The sequence below is a fragment of the Pomacea canaliculata genome, linkage group LG3 (genome assembly GCF_003073045.1).
Source record: "Pomacea canaliculata isolate SZHN2017 linkage group LG3, ASM307304v1, whole genome shotgun sequence".
Taxonomy (NCBI): domain Eukaryota; kingdom Metazoa; phylum Mollusca; class Gastropoda; order Architaenioglossa; family Ampullariidae; genus Pomacea; species Pomacea canaliculata.
Window position 1 is genome coordinate 16,014,431 of NC_037592.1, and position 23,337 is coordinate 16,037,767.

The 23,337-nt window shown below is 41.1% G+C and overlaps 1 protein-coding gene across 4 annotated transcripts; it reads right to left on the bottom strand.

Annotated features, from left to right (window-relative positions):
* Positions 1 to 3,242: 3,242 nt before the first annotated feature.
* Positions 3,243 to 23,061, bottom strand: LOC112558546 (tektin-3-like). Of its 4 annotated transcripts, none has more exons than XM_025229047.1 (9): positions 19,973 to 20,175; positions 12,604 to 12,777; positions 12,087 to 12,265; positions 11,508 to 11,593; positions 8,689 to 8,897; positions 8,329 to 8,472; positions 7,621 to 7,843; positions 6,789 to 6,943; positions 3,243 to 5,887 (listed from the first exon to the last, which is right to left on the bottom strand). In XM_025229047.1, the coding sequence occupies exons 1-9, from the start codon at positions 20,050 to 20,052 to the stop codon at positions 5,656 to 5,658; spliced, it is 1,482 nt and encodes a 493-aa protein (XP_025084832.1). In that variant the 5' UTR covers positions 20,053 to 20,175; the 3' UTR covers positions 3,243 to 5,655. The 4 variants fall into 4 exon arrangements, with proteins under 4 accessions (XP_025084832.1, XP_025084834.1, XP_025084831.1 ...); XM_025229049.1 differs by lacking the exons at positions 11,508 to 11,593; positions 19,973 to 20,175 and adding exons at positions 10,745 to 10,830; positions 22,908 to 23,061 and having other exon boundaries at positions 3,495 to 5,887; XM_025229046.1 differs by lacking the exon at positions 11,508 to 11,593 and adding an exon at positions 10,745 to 10,830 and having other exon boundaries at positions 3,495 to 5,887.
* Positions 23,062 to 23,337: the final 276 nt, after the last annotated feature.

A 23,337-nucleotide genomic window follows, 5' to 3' on the forward strand; every position in this document is an offset into this window, starting at 1 on the left:
AACTCACGAAACAGAAATGACTGCGACTTCGGAAAGGCAGGAAGAGGAATCAGTGGAATCGCAGACAAGCCCCTCGCCGGCCCTGACGAGCGTGGACCCCTACGTGACTCACGTAGAGCCGCCCACCATCTCGAGAGTGATTGTCTCCCTGAGTCGAGGGTCAGAAACGTCCACCTACTCACGGCAGGTCTTCACTGCGCTTGACACGCGGGGCACGACACCGGCCACCTTCCGTATCGTCAGATCCACCACTACCCCCAAGCCCTCCACTACCACGAAGAAGAAGACCTCCGCCGAGCCTGCAAGACTGACCACCGTGGATAAAGCAGGCCAGAGGAAGACTTCTGCAAGAACCATTCATGCGACAACGGCAAGAGTCAAAGGACTGGCGGAGAATGTCACCAGCACAAGCAGTCCGACCAAGTCTTCATTGTCGCCAAAGACAACCAAAAAATCCAAACCGACTTTAAAGACACGACCTACAGTGACACTCAGGATCAAGACTACACCCGCGCGCTCGACACCTTCACCCCGCACCAAACTTTTGACGACGACTAGGAAGCCACCCAAGACTACGCCGATAAGAGTAAAAGTAGAACCGACTACGACATCACATTCGTTGGTGCAGACGACAAATAAAGAAGTCCTTCATCCTCCAGATATCAGCACCCTCCGACCTGAAAAAGTGACATTGGTAGTCATCCGAGCGGTCAAAGACGTGTACAACATCAGTCGTGCGACTGTGGAGCAGACGGTGCAGCATGCAAGGGAGGTAAGAAAGTTTACGAAGGCAGGTTGTTTAACAAACACGATAATATATAAATTCTGGAGCAAAATTTTTAAGTTTTGATCTCCAACCTATTGCGACTCTATTGCGTTTATTATGAGCAGAACGCATCCGATCGATGGCCTCACATAAGTATGTCAGGGTCTTCACCTTGTCCTCATTCGTCTCCTTTCTTCCATTTCCTTCTTCTCCTTTCCTCTTTTATTTATTCTGGATGACAATACAAAACTACTATATTTTTCTTGCATGTTCACTACAGCTGAAATACTCATGACTGATTAGATGTGCTGATTGAAAGCTAAGCTCTAGGGTACAGAAATAAAATTTATTTGTACATTTACTGACCCTTAAATTGACTGGCATCAAGCGCAGCGATGAACAGGAAATTATATTTTGAAAACAGTTTAGCATATTGTAAGTATATATTTTTTTTATTTGTGTAGCTTTTGCGGCGGTCCCTCAAGAAGCTGGCCAACCTGTGGCAACAGTGTGTTAGCGGCGTGGTGAGGGTCATCTACGTGCCTGCCAAGAGCGGCATCGAAAAAATACAGTCCAAGCTCAACATCGCTTACTCCAACATCCGCAAAGCCTACGAATATGGCAAGAGCGCCCTCAGGCGCACGTACAACTCCATCCAAGTCAATCTCAACGGCTTTTACAACAACCTTGCCTCGTACTACAACCGCTACTACGACAGGTTTAGCAGCTTCATTCATACCATCTTCAATCCGTCGTCCTCACCTGCAGCTTTGACTTATAGTAAGCAGGGAAGCAGCGAAGATGGAAGAACTGCTGTCGGCGAGAGCGTGAGGGGAAAGGCAGTTAGCGGTGGTTACGCCCCTGCTTATTCCGGGAGAAGCGTCGGTTTTGACAGCGATGTGCCTGCCAGAATTCCGGGAAAGATTCCGCCCTTGCCTCCGGTTGCTTCCAGAGAAATAGTGGCTGTGGTACCAGCCTCAAAGCGCAACATACTTCCTGTACTTGACACTCAAGGCTACCCTGGGTTCTTGAGCCGCATCACAGATAATGTTGAAAGGGATGCTCGACATCCACCTGGACCTGGCTACACCGGCCATCGTCCTGACTCCCTTGGAGGCCGGTTCCAGCCTGCTTCCGGCACTGGCCAGCGAGGACCCGGACATGATGATCTCGCCAGAGGCTCTTCGGATAATCAGCAGCAGGCTGGTGGCATTCAGTCATCTGAACGCGTCGAGCCTGACAGCCGGGGAACTGGCGCAGGCCTGTCAGGAGCGAGCAGGCCACACGTCCCGGGACTGTCAAGCGAAGATGTTGCAAAGGGTACGGCAACGAGTCCTGAGCATAGGAATTTCGAGGGTCATTTCGTCAGAGCGGGTCAAGCTGGGAGCTATCTAGGCAGTTTGAAGATGCCCTCGGAGATGCAGAGCGACAAAGAACAAACGTAGCAGCGCAGGCTAGCTGTTGTCTCGAAGAAACTTCGGCATCGTCGTGGAGCCAACCGTTGGGACAAATCTGTGTGGTCGATCCTTCAGCATCATCTGATATTCGGTGCCGCCGCAATAGGAAGTGTGTTTTTGACTCTCAGACCTTCTAACTCGCAGCGGAAGAAGACCAAGGGCGAGATGGACATCGGAATAGTGCACACGAATTTTAAAAGCTCATCTAAACCTGCAGCACAAAGACGCAGAACCTGGCTGAATGACCGAGGCATCGAAAGGTCTGTCACTTGATGATGAATTTTGTGAGTGTGTGTGAAAGAGAGAGAGAGGATGAAAACATGTACATGCATTCACTTAAGAGATTTTTGGCTATAAGATGCCCCGAAAAACTATCATCATGTAAACAGCTTTTATATTTCTAAATATGAAGTGCGCGAGAAAACACACACGCACCAGTCAAACATTATAAGAATTCACATTCTAATCACTATGATTACAACAGTGTATAATATTTTACTTTTAATAAAGTTTTTTTTTGTTTTTTTTTTTTTTTTTTTGCAATGGAAAGTTCACAATTTGTCTACAGAAGATTATTACCAAGCAATACTGTTTGTTGACTTACACTGATACCAGCATTAATGTTGCCAGATACTTCGGAGATAGTTGTCATTTCTTGATTTTTTTTTAATTTCACTTTTTCCCCAAGTGGTTTGATGTTTTAACTATGTGACATGTATGATGAAACGTGTGTAAAATGCTTTTCCGAGAATTTTCTATATAAACTTGTACTCTTTAACTACATTGTGAATTTTAATGATGTGTTCCACAGGTTTATATTTGTTCTTATGATTAATTGCTAAAGATAGGAATGATAAAAATTATATTTTAATGCGTTTTTGTCTATTCATGATGTTCATATGTGTGTGTCAATGTATATGAATAGGTTTACCTGAGTGCACAAAGTTTGCTTTCTCAAATAACTGGATGGAGCTCATTGTAAATCTGTTTACTAAAATTGAATGAACAAGAATTCAAGGCACTGTTCATTCAGTTTTAATAAACACATGCCTACCAAACATCACAATACACAGAAGTAAGTAACAAATCTTGATAAAATGCCTGCCACGTCTACAGCTGATAAAATTCAGTGTGCTAATTCACCATACTCAAGACGCCAAGGTGTAGACATCTCTCTGTACCGGTGATGTTTGTAGGTTTATTTCTCAAGAATGCATCACCATGACACAGACATACACCCTCTCCCCTAGAAATAATAGCTCTGCCCTGTAGGTGTTTTGTGTATTGTACAATTTATTATCAGTCAAGTACATGTAATGATGCACTACAGACCAGTTCAAAATGCATGTTGCAAATTTTGTAGAGATCAAGCACGCAGGAAAAATTCAAGCAAACAGGTCGTTTTAACAGCTGTCTTGAAGTACGCTCAGCTTCAGTAACATATTCATGTCATCTGAAACTTAGTACATGACAAATGTATTTTTTCGATTCATACTCTGAAACAAAAATGATAAAAATCTTGTAGGGGACAAAGTGTTTTCAAATAATACTGATATTTTTATTATTTTGCAAGACTGCTAGTCAGTTCACAAAATACAGGACAAGCGTTCATTTTATTAGGAAAGTGGAGTTTGTTTAAAAGTATTGAAACATCATCATGTCCGGTTAGAATACAATTAAAAAAGATGACCTGCTATGTATATGATCAATATACATCAACTAACTCATTTCAACCTTTGTTTTTAAAGGTCATTGTAATGCATAAAAAAAAACTAACTATTGATGATGTCTTCTGGTCAGGCTGCCTATAAAGGGAGGAACACAGCGCTTTGCTTCTGAACAACCATCTGCCTCATAGACTGCATCTGCCTAGTTGTGAAATGCATAGCAGCCTTACTTATAACCAGTAGCTAACAGGTCGACTGTCTTTACACTGGTTATACTAAGGACTGTTTATTTATTTATTTATATTCTCCTGCAATATATTTCAGTACCGCAGAGAAAATATGGAAAAAACAACTTCAGTTATCTAAAGTCGTACAAGAGTTTTATATTCCAAAATATTAAAAATAAGATATAAATATATTGTTCAAGAACACAATCAATGTTCTAGAAAGTAAACATCAAATAGTAAAATACTCGAGTCGCTGTGGATGCTAACAACTGTTACATTGCATCACACATGGCCTATATAAATATAAATGGAAACTTACGGTGTTGAATAAAGAAAAGCCATTTTCCAATGTTTATAAGTAAAATACATTACTATTAAAGTGCAGTACTGTGCAAAAGTCTATCAGCTGTAGAATAAACAGTGTTGCTATTGAGATCACGGTCACGTGGCATTGATAGGAGGAATGAGAAATAATGTTTGCAACTGCAGTGAAATATTTTACGGCAAGTACGAATACTACAATGATGTAATCCCCTTTGATTTCAGTGTGTCGCGAAACTAAAAGACACTAGTAACTTAAAATACGAGGGGCAGTGAGTGGTCAGTAATAATGGGTCTGGAAGAAGACACATACTGATTACATGCACTGTCATCACAGATAATTGGCATCTTAGACAAAAATCTAAGACTTGGACAACAAGAATAATAATAATACTGACAACAGAGGAGCAGCTCACGTCCAAATTGTTCCAATCCAGTGTAGAGCAGTGAACAGTTTTTCATCACACAAAATAGCTACATAAAAATCTAACTTCTTCTCATTTTAGTCATTAGACATTGGGAAAATACAGGATTGCCACTTTTATTTCAATACATCTAAAAACGCTTTTAAAATGCTTTGCATAAATATAAATCAAAAGTTGTAGATAAGTAGACGTCAAATGACTGATCTAAGCAAAGTGCTGAGGAAAGATAGAGACCATTACAATATATTTGAAATACATTTATAGTCTTCCACTCTTCTAAAAACTCAAAGACAACCCACTTGATATAGAGAACCCAAATGAAGAAACATAAACATCGACGAAAAGAAAACAGTTTTTTAAAAGGATGGTTCAATTATCATTTTAATATTTTAGATAAAGTAGTTATTTAAAATACTCAATTAGGCTTTCAAATAGGTATTTTCTTCTGTTCATTAATATCATATTTTAAGAAAATAGCGGTCTAATTGTTGATCGCGTAGTTTTCTCGAAACACAATGGCTTCGGAAAAGTTCTTCAAAAGTGTCATTTACTAATCTGTATCGATGATTAACTTTCGCAATGTATCCCACCCCCACCCTCCAAAAAGTGCAAATATTATTTTTTTTTTAAAGACTTTAATGTTTACTGCAAAAGCAGTGCTCTATTTCTCAGATGGAATACAAGGGACACAGGACAAGCACCGAATCGGCATTTGAAGAGCTGAGAATGGGAAAAGCACAAGCCCAGTGGAAGGCCCACCAGGCCTGTGTGCATGGAACTAAAAGCTTGTACCTAGCATATGGGCATCTGGAAAATGGGACCGACTTTGGGATCCATGGGAAAGCCTTTGCGCATCCCCATGCACACGGAAGAATCAATGCGAAGGGAGTTCTCCTTGACTGAGATGTCGTGTTCCAGGGCGGCCTTGGTCTTCATCAGGCGTGCGAGTGCCAGTTCAGAGGATTTAAGGCGTTCCCTCAGAATTCTCACCGAGTCACGGATCTCAGACACCTCATGCTGCAGCCTGTGTGTGTACGTCAAGTATTATTATTGTTGTTATTATTATAATTTGAAAAATTTATGAAGCATACTCACATTCAGAAAGAGTATGCTGTTAGCGCCTAAGAACAAGAACGAAAACATGGACAGCACCAAAGGACAGGAAAACAAACAAATAATGTATGGACTATAAAAGAATAAACAACAGTACTAATGAAGAATAAAATCAAATACAGAAAACGCAAAAGAGGAACTAAATAGCAAGAATAAAAACTGAGGGTAACATGATATACCAAAATGTTGCTGTCAACAGCTCAGGAAGCGCTAAGGCGTCAAAGAAAGAAGAAACAACCCTGGGTCACGAACGACATCTTAGATCTTTGTGACCAAAGGAGGGCATTGAAGAGAAAGAACAAGAAAACCCAAAGCAACTTACAAACGCAAAAAAGTGAAGCGTGCCATCAGGGAATTGATGAAGGCAGCCAGAGAACTAGAATGAAGGGCGCTGTCGGACCATAAAAGAGGGAATGGCAAGGGATGACAGCTAAAGGTCTACAAACTACTAAAGACCCTCACCAAGACAGCATGAGATCTCAGTCGTAGAACACAACCTTCCTTTTACAGGAAGCACTGTTGTACTCAACCGATGGACTGAATATTGTAAAGGCATGTACAACGTAAAAAATCCATCTGAAGTCAGACGCTAACATACTTTAAACAAATAGGCTAGAAACCGCAAACCTACGGAGTACAAGAAACACAAGATTCGCTTTGCAATAAACATAAAATGTCAGTTCATAGGAAGAGTGTATTTGATATTTACAGAAAATGGCGGACTCTCTCAAAGTGTGCCGGAGAAGAAGGAAAGGAGAAGCTTTCCTGACTCACTTTGAGAGAGTAATAAGATGCTAGGGGAGACAACTTACGACTTCATGACCAAGTCATTGCACAGCTCCACGTTGATCCTGCGCGTGCGCTCGTCCAGGCGGGTCTGCGCCACCTTCATGGGGTACTCCTTGTCCTGGATGGACTTGCGTAGTAGGCTGACATTTCGCTCCATGTCAAAAATCTCTTGCATCGTCTGCCATCAGTCATCAACAATCATGTCAGTCTCAGGGGTAAGGGGTCGGGAGAGTTGTCGATATCGAAGCAGGGAAAGACGGAGGGAAGGTATGAAGAAGAGAAGAAAGAATGTGTCGTACTGTCTGATATCTAAAGAATTACGATTTTGTTTGTAGTGTTCTTAAAATAGTATTGAAAACAGCCATTTCTATGGACATGTACTTGAAATCAGACTAATGGGTTTCCTTGCAATCTTCATCTTTACATACGGGCAAAGACACATACAGGCCATATGCGGCTAAATGAGGATATTTTGTATCTCCATCCAAAACCAGATCATAAGAGAGTACGAAGCATATCAGGAAAATAATTGGACCTAAGAAAACCTGGTCATTGTGAAAAAAAGAACAAGGCGTATGTAAACATCTCGATTATCAGGATGCGAAAACGATTCTATAGGTAGCAGTAAAGGCACGTAAGTGAATAGGAAGTTAAAAGAAAACATGCGAAGATTGCTTCTATGAGTGGACTTGCAGCTAATAATATAAATATAAATGTGTGTGTGTATCTGTATGTGTGTGTGTGTGTGTCCTGAAAGAGAGACTGTGAAAAGCAGACAACACCAAGAAAGGAAGTACTGCTGAACACGCAACACAGGGCAAATCGTGGTCCGAACAGAGGCAGCAGAGTTGATACCTTCTGAAGGTGGGCTTGCAGCTTGTTCCTAGTGTCTATAGTCTCACGGATTCTCGTGTTGAAGGCGTTGTTGACGGCGTTGAAGTTGTTCCACATCTCGTTGGCGCACTGGCGCAAGCAGGTGTCGATCAGGCCCCGCAGTCGCTCCGAGTCAGCACGCTCCTTTTGGGAGCGCGCGATGTTCTCCTGTGTGTAGCGCGCCCACGACTCGGGCATGGTGATTCTGGACAGTCAAAGTAGCCGGCTTACTTTGTTGACATGACAGAAATCTAGCCTTGTGGATATTTGTCGTCTTTCGTTGTGAAAACAATAAAAAGCGAAAGGAGACGATGAAGCAAAACAGTCAGATCCTCACAAGGAGGAGGAGAGTGTTTACAATATTAATAATGATGATGATGTTGACAATGGCTATGTCAGATATAGGTAAATGAAAGGTAAAAACAACCAAAATTTAAAAAACCCACAAAAGAAACAGACAGCACACAGAAATGAAATGAAACACGCTCCATAAAATAATTGAAGTAGTTAAAAACATCTAATAACCTAGGAGAGGCACGATAAAGAATTGCATTTGCTTAAAGATGTGAAGGGAAAGGTTCGGACGGTATATGAGTATGGTAACACGCCAGACGGCATGATGTCGTCCTGACTGTAACAGAGTATCTAAGCGGCATCAAACGACAGGAGCGGGCGTCCTCGCCGACCTACGTGTTATCGACGTTCTCGATGCCAGGAACGAAACCGATTCCTGCAGAGCTGTTGCGCAGCTGTTGCATGCGGTCGTCCAAGTTCTGCGCGTGGGTCTTGTCTTTGGCGTCAATCTCCAGCGCGTGCTGAGCCGCTCGATTCATCCTGCAGCAAGCACAGTGTCCAGCACATGACCAAGATGACATTGTATTGCTAACTCGTACGTCTGCCACAAACTACTTCACTACATCCATCATTTTTTTCTCTGTCATTCTTCCTTTATTTCCGAGTCTTATTTCTATCAGTTTAGCTGTTCAGCTGGTAAACCCATATTTCTATCAAATAACATCAAAAAGTCCCACATAATAAGGCGGCACTCACTTGAGTTGCACGAAGGCCTTGTCCAGGTTCTTCTTCATGCGGGCCTGGCACCTCTTGATGACTTCCACCTCTTTGATCAGCGCCTTCTCCACCTCATCGTTGACGAGGTCTATACCTTGACGCTTCTCTCGCTGAATGAGGCACTCCTCTGCAATGTGCAGGGGGTTGGCGGAGTCGCCCAGTGCCTTCTCCAGCATGCGCCGGTATTCCTGCGCCACAGTCCACATAGAACTTTATGTCGTCAAGCCTTTCTCGGTCATTTCAACAAACGTTCGTGCGTAAAGCGCCTTCATGCATGCATTCAGTTTATGGCTTTATTTGTATCTGGTTGGTTATACGGCTGGTTGATCATACACGGGTTCTTGTTCAAATTCTGTTATTTCTTTTAACTACTTCTTTGCTTATTCTTGCTATTACGACAAATATGTTCTCAAATAATTAAAATAAAGTCCATGGCAGCATTCTAAGCCCATATCATTACAATTATTTTAATGTTTGCAATTTTAACCTTTTTTATTTGAAAATCGGGTAATTTGAGAAGCAATGTTTTATTTTTACGAAATACAGAAACAAAAATATATCCAATATATTTACATTAATTCACAGAAGCATGGTGGAGTAACTTCAAGTTCTACAGAGTTAAATTTAGAAATTACATAAAAGTTGTGGTTTGTAACTTCATCGCCAGCGAAAATCAGACAACTTTCTACAAAGCAAAGATTGTCATTGTTTCCGCTTAATTACTAGATCACATAGGATGTGCATTGTTTACTGCCTCAGTTTGAGTTTAATCTATATATATAGCCATTACACAATATATATTCGTTTAGCCTGTATGTTCTTTGTTATATCTCGCATCAAAGTGAAAGAGTAATAAATACAAGGTAAAGTGTATATGTAATAGACTTTCACAGTTATACTTCCTGCTGTTAAGGGCTTCAAATAAGGATTACCGTAGGTAACTGGTCATGAGAACAAGCATTATGAAAGGACTACACTTATCGACAGACACGATGGTCTTCTACGGATGCTCTAAAAGGTGCAAGAGTAAATGCTACAACCAGAGAGCGTAGATATAGAGAGGCTGTACTCTGGTAGCATCCCGCTTCGAAGGGACGCAACTGCGTCACTACTTTTCTTAACAAGTAAGTACAAAGAAAGAGTGCAGCCTCTCTATAGCTACCCTCTCTGATGCTACCAGAGTGCAGCCCCTCTATATCTACCCTCTCTGACTTACATCAGAGAGATATAGAGAGACTGCAGCCTGGTAGCATCACGTTTCAAAGGGACGCAACTTTTCTTAACAAATAAGGACAAAGGAGTGCAGCCTCTCTATAGCTACCCTCTCTGATGCTACTACCAGAGTGCAGCCTCTCTATATCTACGCTCTCTGCTACAACTACAGACAAAAAGATGTGCTTGAAAAGATTCGCATATGCTGAAAACAACATATTTCTTGGGCACCGACAGCATGCCTAAACCATAAAATACACACACAGCAGAAACGCTTGTTGTATTCCTGTTCTAAATGCTTTGACCAAACGTCTTAATTTTTGTTTCGTCTTTACAAATGTTTTCTACCAGAAAGCGTATTATGCTATTTTCAAAAACAAAACCTTACAGTGTAATCAAGACTTGCAGATTCATTTCTAAAGGTTGACTATATGTTTTCTTAAAACTTTTCTTAGTGGTATTCCATGTAAAATCTATGTAACGTAAGGCAGACTACACTTTGTATAAAGTCGTATAAAGACCTCCTCTGAATAAAAGACATCTAGTGCTCAGGTAGTCTTGATACCAAGGAAATAGTTTTAAGGATATCTGCTTTGAAAAGTGTAAACGAGAACATACCGAACAGTTTCAAGGTTGTACGTTTTAACTGTCCTGAAAGCCTCAACCAGACTGCTAAATATTCTAATCCAAATCGTTCACAGTTCATTGATGAGAAACTGTTATGTTATCTAAATCGACTGGAAAATAAATTTGCTTTCATGCTGGAACCATTGCAGGTCAGAAACGTTTGCATTAGAAATACTGTCTGTCAGAGGCTTGTTACCTTTAGATTGTCCGATTCAATGGAAAGAGCATTGATCTCGTTGGTAAGTTCACCCTTCCAGAACGAAATATCAAAGAGCCGCTCACCTGAAGCAAATAAAAACTCGAATGCACACGTTGCCAACCTGACTCATGCCACGTCAACGTTACGTTCACTGATCTGTGTCTCCGATGAGCATCAATTCACTATAATAAGTTTCAAACGTTTCGTTTAGCCGCTCTACAGAGTTTTGAACATGTTTTCTCGCATGTACTCAAGTTCTTCCGCTGCAACGATGTTTTATGATTCAACCGACAAAATTTACACGTCAGGCAAAGTCAGACCATGCAGGCAATGGAACTGAAACCATGACTTCACCGAACCTCGAGTCACCGTCCAGAATAATTTTAAACGGCTTTCAGTTTCGCCCCTTTTATAATTTTGAATATGTGTTTACTGCATATTTCATCTCTCCTGTGAAAACAGCCTCTAAGAATACAATCAGATAGATGTACTCTGAAACGCAGCGAAAGACGTGAAATCGCTATAATTCGATTCAAGCCGTCACGTTGGCAACGCAGCAGCAGCAGCAGCAACATGCAAGCAACCGTTACACAAGCTGACCCACAGCACACAGAGGGCCAGAGGTTCGTTACGACGTGCACCATCATGGCCACTAGCTAGCGATTCTGCAAGGCTACAGCGGGTGGCAGAAGAAACTAAGGAACCAGTCGGCGGGAAATAAAGCGGCTTCCGGTGAATGGTGAATGGAAGACCGGGCTACCTTCAGGTTGTTACTTTCGACTTCCACTGCGCCGATCTCAGAATTTAGCTCGTTCCTCCAAAAGATGATGTCCACCATCCTCTCGCCTAGTGTACACATCATCGAAGATCGTTAACGCCTTTCGGCGTGCTTTACAAGCATTATGACTGAGTAAACATCACAAGGAGACTTCCGCGTAAACAGAAGCCAAATCATCTCTCATTACATGGTCAACGAGCCCTTGCATGAAAAGCAAATCAGTATTCATATGAAACATTAACATTTTTCTAAATTATATATATATATGTAAAACATTTTCAAATTTCTCTAGATTGTATGTATATATATACACACACGCGCGCGCACACACACACACACATCACAGCTGTTGAAAGCTATGATTTCTTATTTACTTCCCATTAAAGTTTACAGATTTAACAAACAAAAAAGAACCTAAAGGTGTTTTAGCACTCCTTCAATTATCACGTCACTGCCTTGTCAATTTTGTTTTTAGAATTACAAACTGCTTAAAATAAAGACCATAGACCGAAATTATTAACAAACAAACAAACACACACGGGAATGTGAGAACTGCCAAACCTAGCTTCTTGGTGACGTCTGTTTGTCTGTTGCGTGTACGAGCGTCCGTTTCCTTCACAGCCCTCCAAGCGTCAGCACGAAGTCTCTCGGCAAAGGAGCGCTCTTTCTCTGAAGTGGAGAAATGCATGGTGTTTGCGAGACTCCAGTCATGAGGACTGTACCGGGAGTACACTGTTCGCCTGTATATAAGACATAGAAATCAATAATACATCCACTCCGAAAACAAACTCTCATGTTCACAAAACTAGAAAATCTAATTAACCACCTCTGACACAGAAATGATTTGCTTAAGCCATTCTGCGGCGCTTTTTGTCTGACAACTCATCGCAAATTACTGGAGTTTTTTTTTTTTTAAAGCTGCAAAAAGAACTTTTTCCACTTAAAAGTGTTTCTTAAACATTCTAATAAACTTGCATGCACGTATTGAATGAATAAAATAATTATAGACAGGATTTCGTCCTGCAGATAGGTTGAAAGGGAGAAGGGTGAATAGAAACGGAGGAAGGAACGAACTCACGTGGCATTGTTGAAGAAATTGCGGGCGTGCCCTAAGTCCATGCTCTTGCCGTACGACCCCAGATGACGGGAGATGGTTTTGTCAGAGACATATGGAAGTATTTTTGTCATCTCCGGTGTCAGTGGCGTTGCACTACGCGTACGCACAATATGCGGTGAGTCGTAGTAGGCCATTCTGCACAGACGATGGGGGAGTCGTGTAATAATAGCATGTACAGTCAGTCACAATATGAACACCACTCACGTAATCCTTCTCCTCATCTTTTGCGCCCTATTTCTTCTCTTTATTCGCCTCTTTTTTTTCTTTCTTCTTTCCTTAATTTTGCCAATGGCTACACGAAGGTTATTGATACCCATCAGTCTGCGAATGGCTGGTTTGAATGCGTCTAGAGCGAATATATAGACTGCATACACATTTCTCTAAAGTACCTTCTCTTTTCAGCTTTTCAGATTTGCTTGCGCATCTATTTTATGCATTATTCCTCACTAATATATATACACAGAGGTAAAATTATTATTACCTTTTACCTACAAGCGCATGGTTACAATAAAGAACGCATGTAGACGCCATAAATATTGCAAATTCTTAATCAAAATACAAAGCGCGTGAAGTAAAATGTCTTCCATCCTGTTAATCAAAAGTCAAGCGGGTTTTTTTTCAAACCTGCCTGGACTTTGGTTACACTGAGGTGACACTGCTGTTCAAGTCTTTTTCCGAGTACTATCATGGACCAGCAATGCGTGGATCAGTGAATGACATTTATGTCATGGTGGGAACATGACACGACAGACAACTTCCAGACACTTGATACTAGCTTCTGTGTTGTGGACAAACCCTGGAAAGGCCTGTAGTAACTTAGTAGGTAGATTATTCTAGTTTCGCTCAGTGCTGCGGAGAAACCAGGATATGGCAGTGGCATAAAGACCAGCAGTGCCATAAAGTAGAACATCGGCGACAAACAGACAGATAAGTCTGACGAAAATTCTGTCTTAAGACACGAGTAGTTGCAGACGGAAGGCAATGTAAAAGCCAGGTGTCTGCCAGCGTTAGAGGAGCGGTTCTCGAGTACACCGTATCTCTGGTGGAGATCTCCTCGGTCTCCTGGAAACGGAAGACACCTAGCTGTGCCCAGTAACATCAGAGAGAATATTAACCCAAACATTGACATGTTGCCGTACATGTGGAGCTCCTTGCTTGTGAGCTGTTGATTTATAAAATTGATAGAGATACAAAGAGGGCTAAAATGTAGTCAGCTGTACCGGCGCAGGTTTCTATCAACTCAACACGCAACTGACTGAACACTTCCCACTTTTCTTTTCTTTTTTATGCAAAGGAACAATAATATATAATACCCTGTATAATACCGCAAACACATTCTTTGAAAACAGACTGCGAGTGCGACCCTACGCACTTGTGCCATTTACTTTCCCCCGTTCAGAGGACGTTCATAAAGAATTTACACCTCTGGTCGCTTTCAGTTCTTTGAATCTATTAAGCGTGAGAGCTGATAGCCCGGGCACCATGTCACAGTTGGGCTAACCGTGTGGAATAACAGTCACTGCTTACTGAACCTTGATGTCCTGATGTTTGACTTGGCTGGTGCCGGTTAAGGTCCAACCTACTTGCTTTCCAGTGCCTTGGTTTCAGTGTAACAGAGTGCTTTATACATGGGTGACTGTATTAGCTTCGGTCACACGTATCATTGTTTTGGTATTTCTCATCCATATTGGCAGTTTATGTTCTGTCTTACTCCAAACGTACAAACTCTCAAAGTATGTTCTTCAAACAGAGGAAAGTTGACCGTACGCGTCGATTTTTACCTTCATTCTGAACAAAAGGTCGACCACCTGGGACACTTTTTAGAATTGTAAAAATGAGTCCTTCCAGTTTCCCGCAATGAAATGTGTTTTGAACAGCTACCTACCGCCTGCAGAAACAAGAAACCTCGAGATGACCTACACAGATGACGTTAGCCATAAATCCACTCCAACACTTAAGCTGTTATCAAACAATCTACTCAATGCCAGTAAAACAATAAAGGTTCCTTTTAAAAAGCCCTTAATTTGGAGGCACCGGTGTCCATTTTGTTCTTGAAGGCGACCATCTTATCTGCAGGTACAATAAAACAACAACTTTACCACTGATGAGAGGGCAGGAGCGCAAAGGCGGTATCAGTGGCACCTTGTGATAATGAGCTGTCCCTTGACAACGACTTGCTTCCTTTCACTGCTCTTATCGCGTCACCTACTCATTTCTCACTCTGTCACGTGTGGCCAGTGCTTAATCTTCACACCACCCAACAGTGACGGCTTCAAAGACACGCCTAATGAAATGTGCCGAAACTAGAATGAACCTTACGGCAAGACCTGCCACGTATTATAGATCTACCACATAAAATTATCAAGTAGCTTGACTTAGTCCAGGTGAAAAAGAACCACTAATTGCTCAGAAAGCGTCTTCGTAAAAAGTTATTCTAGTGAGGTCCTTCGACAGAGCTGACCCATGCACTCTCTCCCCTATCCACCTCCCTCTTTCTCACTGGAAGTTGTGTCATTTTATCATTTTTTACGTGTACCATCTTTAAGTTTACTCTAACAAAATGACCGCATTGTTATTACAAGATTCAGCAATGCCTATTTATTATGCCGTGTTACGATTTAAAAGATAGAAGTATGATTGTGGAAATGGATGTACATATTGTTGTTTACAGTTACCACGGTTGATTTTTATTCTGTTTTTATTGTGTAATCCTGTGCGGATAGTCCGTTAGCCCCGTAATAAAAATTCAAAAAGATTTCTCTCTCTCAGGCTTTTTCTGATGTGTGTGTGTGTGCGTGTGCGTGTGCGTGTGTGCGTGCGTGTGTGCGCGTTGTATTGATGTATATGAGACCGAGTGCGCTTTCGCAAGCACGGAACCGGAACGTCCTTATTGTTGGTTTTGACAGGTAATGCAGTTCGTCGAGTTACTGCCTCTCATTTTGTGTTTTCACCGCCAACAGCACTAAAACAGAACATGAAAAGAATATGTCCATACACAAATAAGCCTTGCTTGAGCAGTTTATTGAACACTTTAGTGGCATTTTCTGTAAACAATTCATGTTTGCTGCCTGTTTGCAATGTCGCTATGATCTATTATGCATCGGCATTGAAGTTTCCAACAAAACTCCAAAAGCCTCTTATGTACTGAGGTCGATTTAACTAACAGCATGAAAAATAAAATCGAAAAGTAATGATTTGCAGAACACTTCTTCTCTCTTATTCTACCTCTTTGCCCGCGCGCGCGCACGCACACATACACGTATATAATTGGGATACAGAAAAAATGTTATAATGTCGTCTATTGTGAAATCAATTTACCTAATGTCACGTTTCAGTGACCAAAAGAATTATAGTTTGTCATATTTTTGTCCCTATTCTGAACCTGCTGGTTTTGCGTCTTTTCTTCTTTTAAAATAAAAAAAAAAAAATTCCAAGCGTAATTTTTAAGGGAGATGTATTTACACACTTTATTTCATCGCATAAGCGCCTTTGATCGGATAGCATGCATAACACAGACTGAATATTGTATTAGTATAAAATGTATTCAGTGTTAGCTACAACGGTTTTGTAGAATCGTCGTTTCACGCATATACTAGAAGGAAATTACGTGCCTAATCCTCTATGATATATTTGTGACCGATATGCCGCGTTCACCGAAAATGACAGGGGATTACAAGCAAAATCGAATTAATGCCCTCAGGATTTTAAAATGTTGTACTGTACTGTACTGTACTGTAATTTACCGTCATATATTGAAACTTGAGTTCCCCAAGAGTGACGACTTGTTTGCCGTTATATTTCATTTAGGGGCTATGCAAATATAGTGCTTGACGCAGCGGTTTCTTATCGAGAAATCTTTTTATCCTAGCATATACAGTGGTACCTCGACATACGAGTGCCCTGACATACGAGTGTTTTGAGATACGAGCCGCCGAGCGAGCGATATTTTGCTTCGAGATAAGAGCAAGATTTGAGATACGAGGAATCGCACACTACACCGCTGCACACGACCCCAACATGCGGGGCGGATATTGGTGTCGTGTGCAGCGTCTAACAGTTTCTCCCACCTCAGACTAGAGTGACTAGACCTCAGTCTGTGTGCTTGTTTCCCTCGTTTTCGAAGCATTTTTGATAAGTTGGGTTCGCGTTTTTTGCTTTTTGTACATTTACAAAACATTATCACATTTATTTTTGTAACCATGGGTCCGAAGAAGAAGATGATGTCTATTGAATTAAAGCTCGAAATCGAGAAAAACATGAGCAAGGTGTGCGAGTAATTGACTTGGCGAGGATGTACGGGCGTAGCACATCAATGATATGTTCTGAGCTTAAACAGGAGTTGATAAAGGGTACAACGCCAGCTAGGGGCGTTACAATAATTTCTAAGCTCCGGACTTCTCTCTATGAAAAGATGGAGAAACTATTGACTGTGTGGGTGACAGAGAAGCAGCTTCAAGGAGGAACCTTAACACAAAGCATCATGTGTGAGAAGGCACGAACGATTTACGGTGATTTGCTGAAGCAGATCCCACACACTTCCACAAACGAAGAATTTAATATGTTTTTATAGAATATGTATTTGTTATTCATAAATAAATGTTTCTTCTTGTAAATACACTTTTTCTTATTCAAAAACACTTAACAAAAACAACTGAGGTGGTGTTTTGGGAGCTGGAACGGATTAATGGCATTTCAATGAATTTCAATGGGGAAAATTGCTTTGAGATACGAGCAATTTGACATACGAGCAAGGTTACGGAACGAATTAAACTCGTATGTCGAGGTACCACTGTACTAATATATTGTGGTATTGTTTTGTGCCTTCATTTTGAGCTGCCCCTAATCACCATCTTGGATAAATAAAGTCTTATTTTATCTTGTAGGAATGTATATATACATAAAAAAAACAGCAATGCATGTTCATGATACAGATAATATATCGTGTCTTAACTTATTCAAGCATTCAATTCTTTGCCATCCTCATTTACATCTAGAATATACATTGTGTGGATAAATAATAGAGTAACAAGTCTAATAAATAAAAACATACAGTCATTATCAGCAATCGCAATCCTACTTTCCTTATCGTTAATCTACGTACCGACAGACAGGGACAGTAGTCTTACATCAATTAATCGATCACGTCATCAATGTTCATCAAAAGCTTCTCACAAATAAAAGTTGGACATGCAGCTACATCTGATAATTGCCATGTATGTGTGAGTGTTTGTTTATTGTGTAAGTGTGTGTTTGTGGGGTTGAGAGCACGTATGCGTGTATGTTTACGCTGGGTTTACTCTTCTAAAAAGTATATAAGTGGTTTTTTTTGGCAGTGTTCGCAGTATATTCCCTTTGAGGCCGCGTTAGAGTTTTATTGTGTTCGAGCTTATTCCAGTTCTGCTAAACAAGATCTGATAACCAGATTGTAACCATTGGCGGTAAGCGCCTTCTTCGCCTTGGATACATTTCTCGATGTATCTATCACCCAGTTAAATCCTAAATCTTTTGATTTGCAAAAACTATAAATGTTCTCAAATGCTGAACATAAGAACCAAAGCATTTTGAAAAGTTGGAACTAAACTCAGGATAAGAGTTATGTCCGTATAAACTGTATAAGCTATCACCAGAATGCAGCAAGCCGCTCCTGTAAGAACACGTACGTACGTAAGCGGGTCGATAGCGCAGCCAAGGGCTGTTAAGACTGAAGCAAGCACCCTTACCTGCTGTGAATCATAGCTAGGCACACAACTGCTGTCTCGCCAGACTTCGCTGCTTGTCGTTTGGCTCGCTTTGTCTGGCCCACTCGGTGCACGCCTGAATACACTAAGGAAAGTGCCCCGCAACCTTGTTGACATAGAGATCACCCTGACAACCACTCGCTTGCGCACGCGCAGGGGTTTTGATACTTCCGGTGTCAGCTGCGCTACTCGCTGCCTGTAGACGTTGGTCGAAGGTGCGTGGCCGAAAATTGGCTGCGTTCACTGTTTTCATCTCACAGGATACGCAAATGATCGCTGAACTAAAAGCCTCGAGTGCAGCACTGACATGTCAGTTAACAAACGCGACAATAATTGCACGGTGAGGCTATCCACAATCGACCCCGCTTGAGTAATGTCAAGTGTTCACCGGTTAAGCTATTTCAAAATAGAAATTTACCAATCGCTCAACTGGTTATTTAATTAGTAGCTTTAAAAGTCTTATTTTCATAGTTTAAAGCCTATCGGTTAAAGTTTATACAAACTAAGCGCACAATAACCCTTCAAAACATAAGTGGTAAAAGGAAAAAAGCCGGCAAACTGGCAACGAGAAATTCTCTCGAGATTGCAACAGCTGTAGTAGGATAAGCGCACTTCAACCTGTTCTTTCAGCCTGAACCTTTCCCCACAGGCTCGCATGTCTCAAAAGACGTGGACATTCTCCAGCTCGATGCCTTTTATTTTCAGTCAGTCAGCTTTATAGTTTAGATCCTTTGCAGATGGCATGTAGTATTCTCACTTATTTTGTCTATAATTTTTTTCTATTCATTTTAAAGAAAGCCTGATGAGTGCTGTCTGGATGGAGTAAGAAGAGAGCAATACGAAAAGAATTATAGCCATACTTTTATAACACGCGTGTAAATGTCTCGTGCTTTTTGGTGATTTTCAGGCACTCTTTGTGTTTGAAGTGGTGGTAGTTCAACCGTCCACTCTATCTGGAGTACTGGTCTACAATGGTGCCGGCTTACTAATCGCGTACATAGTGAATGCGGCATACTCGTATCAGTTCTCATTCAATGACGTTGGTTACTTGTATCCTTGAGAGAACAGGCTATAGAACCATGTACATAGTCTTCCACTTATTATATTAACGTAGTACAAAGAGAGAGGCGAGTCATACATAGAGAGTTGCAGATTATCCATCAGTGACACCACCACAACAGAATGAAGATATTAAAAATGGAAGGTCATGCACTGACTGTGTATGGACAGCAATATTCAAAACATTTTACGGTATCATGCACATCTATCTTCTTTAGGTAAACCCAGCATGAAAGTAGAAGCTGCTTCCTTTCAAGACAATGAATTATAGAAAAAATAAATATTAAGTGCCAGCTACATATAATACACACCTGAACACCAAACTGTCGATCTGGTTACAAAGAGAAAATATCTCAAGCCACGCTGTTTTTAAATCGTAATGTACGTAATAATCGTTTTAACTGAAACTAATCTTTCATTGATTTATCGTTATCTTTCGTCTTCACTTGCCTCGGTACTCTTCCTTTAACATCTGTCGTGTGTTGGGAGGTGACAAAAACAGAAATGGAATATGATCACGGTCACCCACTTACCCTTCGCATAGTCTGTTTAAAGGGCATCCTTGATCTTTGAGACAGGTGATGACTTCGGAAGGCTTCGATTCGTCCGCCATGGCAGAAGCGTCGATCTGTTTCTCACGAAAATGTGTTGATTTTTAGATACAGGAACACGACGTTTGTACCTGCGTGTCCGTCCCTTCTGACATCATTGCTTTCTTTTAACTCACTGGCTGCACGGGCACTAGCAACGTCATTTCAAAATCACGTCATTTCAAAATTACGTCATTTGAGTTTCGTTTATACTGCAGTCATGTGATCTGAGAAGTCTCTTGTTATTATCTCGCGCAGGACATTGTCGATCTGCTATACGAAACTAAACAAAGCTTTTTTCTGGTTCAACATACTGCAAATACGGAAATTCGATGGACAAACCGTCAGACAGTAAAGATATTTCATGTCGTAACTTAAAGCCTCTACCATCTCCATAGATACCTTTTTGCACTGGTGGATTCGATTCAGAGTAAAAACGATAGTATTTATCACTTTCCTGGATTGATTGGTTCCTGACTGATTGGTTCCATAATCTGTCATAGGCAGCTTTATGTCCCCTTTTTTGTTCACCATTCCACTTTATGTTGATCTTAAAAAATAAGTATGTTGTACGAGGCATGTGAATATTTTCAAACTGTTTTTGTCTTTTTGACACCACGTGAGATGGATAAAAGGACAAACTAAAAACTATATAGTAAACTTGGTCTTAACGCTGTTTCAAGTAGTTTACCGCTCATGGCCTAGAAAACTAACACATACAAGCACATCTCTAGTTTACTTTTTTAATGCATACACATGGAGATTTATGAACAGGTACAACTACAGATGGTTATACTGTAACTTTTACAGCCAGAAGACTGCGGAAGATTCAGCAGTTCCGTTCCAAGGAACAGGACAGCCATGCAGATTTACAGACGGCAAACTCTTAGAATAAGCTATAACACTAGTAGAAACAAATATATACAGACATGGCTTTACGTAAGTAGGCGGACGCACTTGCCATCGCCTAAGATCTATCGGTGTAGTCGACTATATATACACAGAATCTATATCCATATAGATATGCATGTCTAGATGACATTTTTAACCAACGTGTATTACAAAACCGAAATCGCCAAGGTTTGCAAAGAATGGCTGACGCCTTAACAGGTCACCCATGCGCTGCGTCTCGGCAAAAGCCGAGTCTGTTAGAAGCGTCTTAATGTACATTTCGACCTGTGCGATGATCAGATTAAATCCACAACTGCAGCTGCGCCTCGCGGGTCTTATTACTGAAGCTCGTTTACTGCAAGCTAGGAAACATTGATTGTGGCACATGAACGGTGGGAGTTACTGGCACCATGCAGTCGCTTTGGAAATTGTGGCGATGTAAAGTGTGCCTAATGTTAGACCAAACAACATTTTGTGTTATTCGCGCCATAAACAATTAAAGCTGTCAGAAAAATGGGCACGTGTCATGTTCAACCCCGGCCCTCTCTGCAAAAAGATAAATCTCTTTTGGAGAGCAGCTCTACAATTAGAATGAAATATATTTCAGCACTACCTGTTTACGATTTTTCGCCGACATGAACAGAAAAATGTTCTGTTTATTTTTCATGCGCTAAACGTCAGTAAGCAGATCAGCTGGGGCTAATGCAAAAGCAAAACGAGTTATACTACAACAGCGAGATGTAAAGCTGAGAGGAAAATTCGACTTACCCATGAAATGAAACGAGCATTGAAAACAACATCCAGAATTTAAAGTAAACCTTTCTTTTAAATGTTTATAGTCTGAGTGTGGTATTTTCGTGCAACCATTAACTAGCTCAATGATTGCAATGTGTTATATATATAGAAAAAATCCAGCTTGAGATGAAGAGCAAGATAGTGCCGCCTTTCAGGGGAAGTAACAAAGGTAAGGCTAATCTCCTCGTTTCCTTACTCTTATCCCCCTTTGTACTACCTAACTAATCTCTCTCACACACAAGCGTACCAGGTTATTTAAGAACTTGAAGTCATGCATTTCGATCTTTTCTTGCACATTAAAGGACAAAGGTTACAAGTAAAATCATGACAGTACTGTATATAAGCACCGTCTCCTTAAATTCGCTTTCTTCGTGTCTGTTAATATGAACCATCATTTGAGTCAACAGTTTGTTTCCCCTCACTGCCAGATGACCCAACCCCTGCATGGTTGCCTTTGTACAAAGGTATAGTTCAATTGAAATATTAAAACTGATTGCCCTCCTGCGAAATACACGTGTAACGCCGTATTTCAGCTGGTAAAGAATTTATCTTAAAGAAGTTCGTCGAAGCCAACTTCGTGACTGCGCATGTCTTAAAAATAATGTATGACACCTGTTGCTTCAGTCCATATACTTGTCTCTTATGAACTGCCTAAACTTGACAGAACTTAACTCCTTCGTGTCACAGTTGAACTTTTCCTTTTGCTTATTACTTGAATATTTGCAAATGTCAGAAGAAACACTTGTCGAGTGAATAATTGCAGACGACAGATTGACTCTAACCTGCAGTTCGTGCACAGACGTGTATAGCGATACAAGTTCGTGGTTCGTGCACATGGTTGACTTAGTGTAACGCTCGTGACTCACCGATCTTTCTATATGAATAATGATAACTTAAAAGAACAAAAATTATAAAAGCATTCTTGGTTTACTTTTTGCTCGGCCTCTGAAGCATCAAAATATTTATTTTCGTATTGTTGACAGAGTCGATAATAATGCATGTAAGGCCTTCGTTACTAGGGACCTAAGACATCGTTGCTATGGGACGAATGCCACCTTTTAACAGTCTGCAAACATGTTAGTCGGACTGGATAAAATGATAACTGATTATCGAAGACAGACATTAGAAGTTCTAATTCGTAAACAGTCACTATACACTGGACTTAAAAGCAATAAATGAAAAAAGAGCTTACTTTTCTCCTGCTGATCAGCTAGCGACTCACACTTGTGCGACAGCCACCTCCTGCCTACTACATCTGGTCAGGCAAGAGACGCCAAGACGACGCAGCACTCGGCGTTAAAAATCGCGTATTAAGGCCTCGCTACCCCCGACAGGTTGCCCGATAATCCAGATCACGCAGTTCTACTGAAGCGCTTTGTGTGAGTGGGTGGAGGGAGGGAGAGTCTAGGCGCTGGCTGTCTGCCCTGATAATGTGATTATAATGCGCCAGTCGACTGTACAGTAACGGGCCACTGAGACACGCCAGATTTGTGTTGGACAAACAAATGACATTGTGCATAGGTCGAGGTTTGGGGTTCTTAGTGATACACTTGCTCTATCATGACATCTGAGCCTACGACCACGAGAACTACCCAGACAGGACGCTTTACTCGCACACACAC

Excerpts from the sequence above, each read along its gene's own strand:
- LOC112558546 (XM_025229047.1), bottom strand. The coding sequence starts at position 20,052 with ATGGCGGACGAATCGAAGCCTTCCGAAGTCATCACCTGTCTCAAAGAT. Across the intron at positions 11,594-12,086 it reads AGACGTCACCAAGAAGCTAG|GCGAGAGGATGGTGGACATC; the intron begins GTTTGGCAGTTC and ends TGTGTACACTAG. Across the intron at positions 8,473-8,688 it reads AAGGCCTTCGTGCAACTCAA|GATGAATCGAGCGGCTCAGC; the intron begins GTGAGTGCCGCC and ends TGCTTGCTGCAG.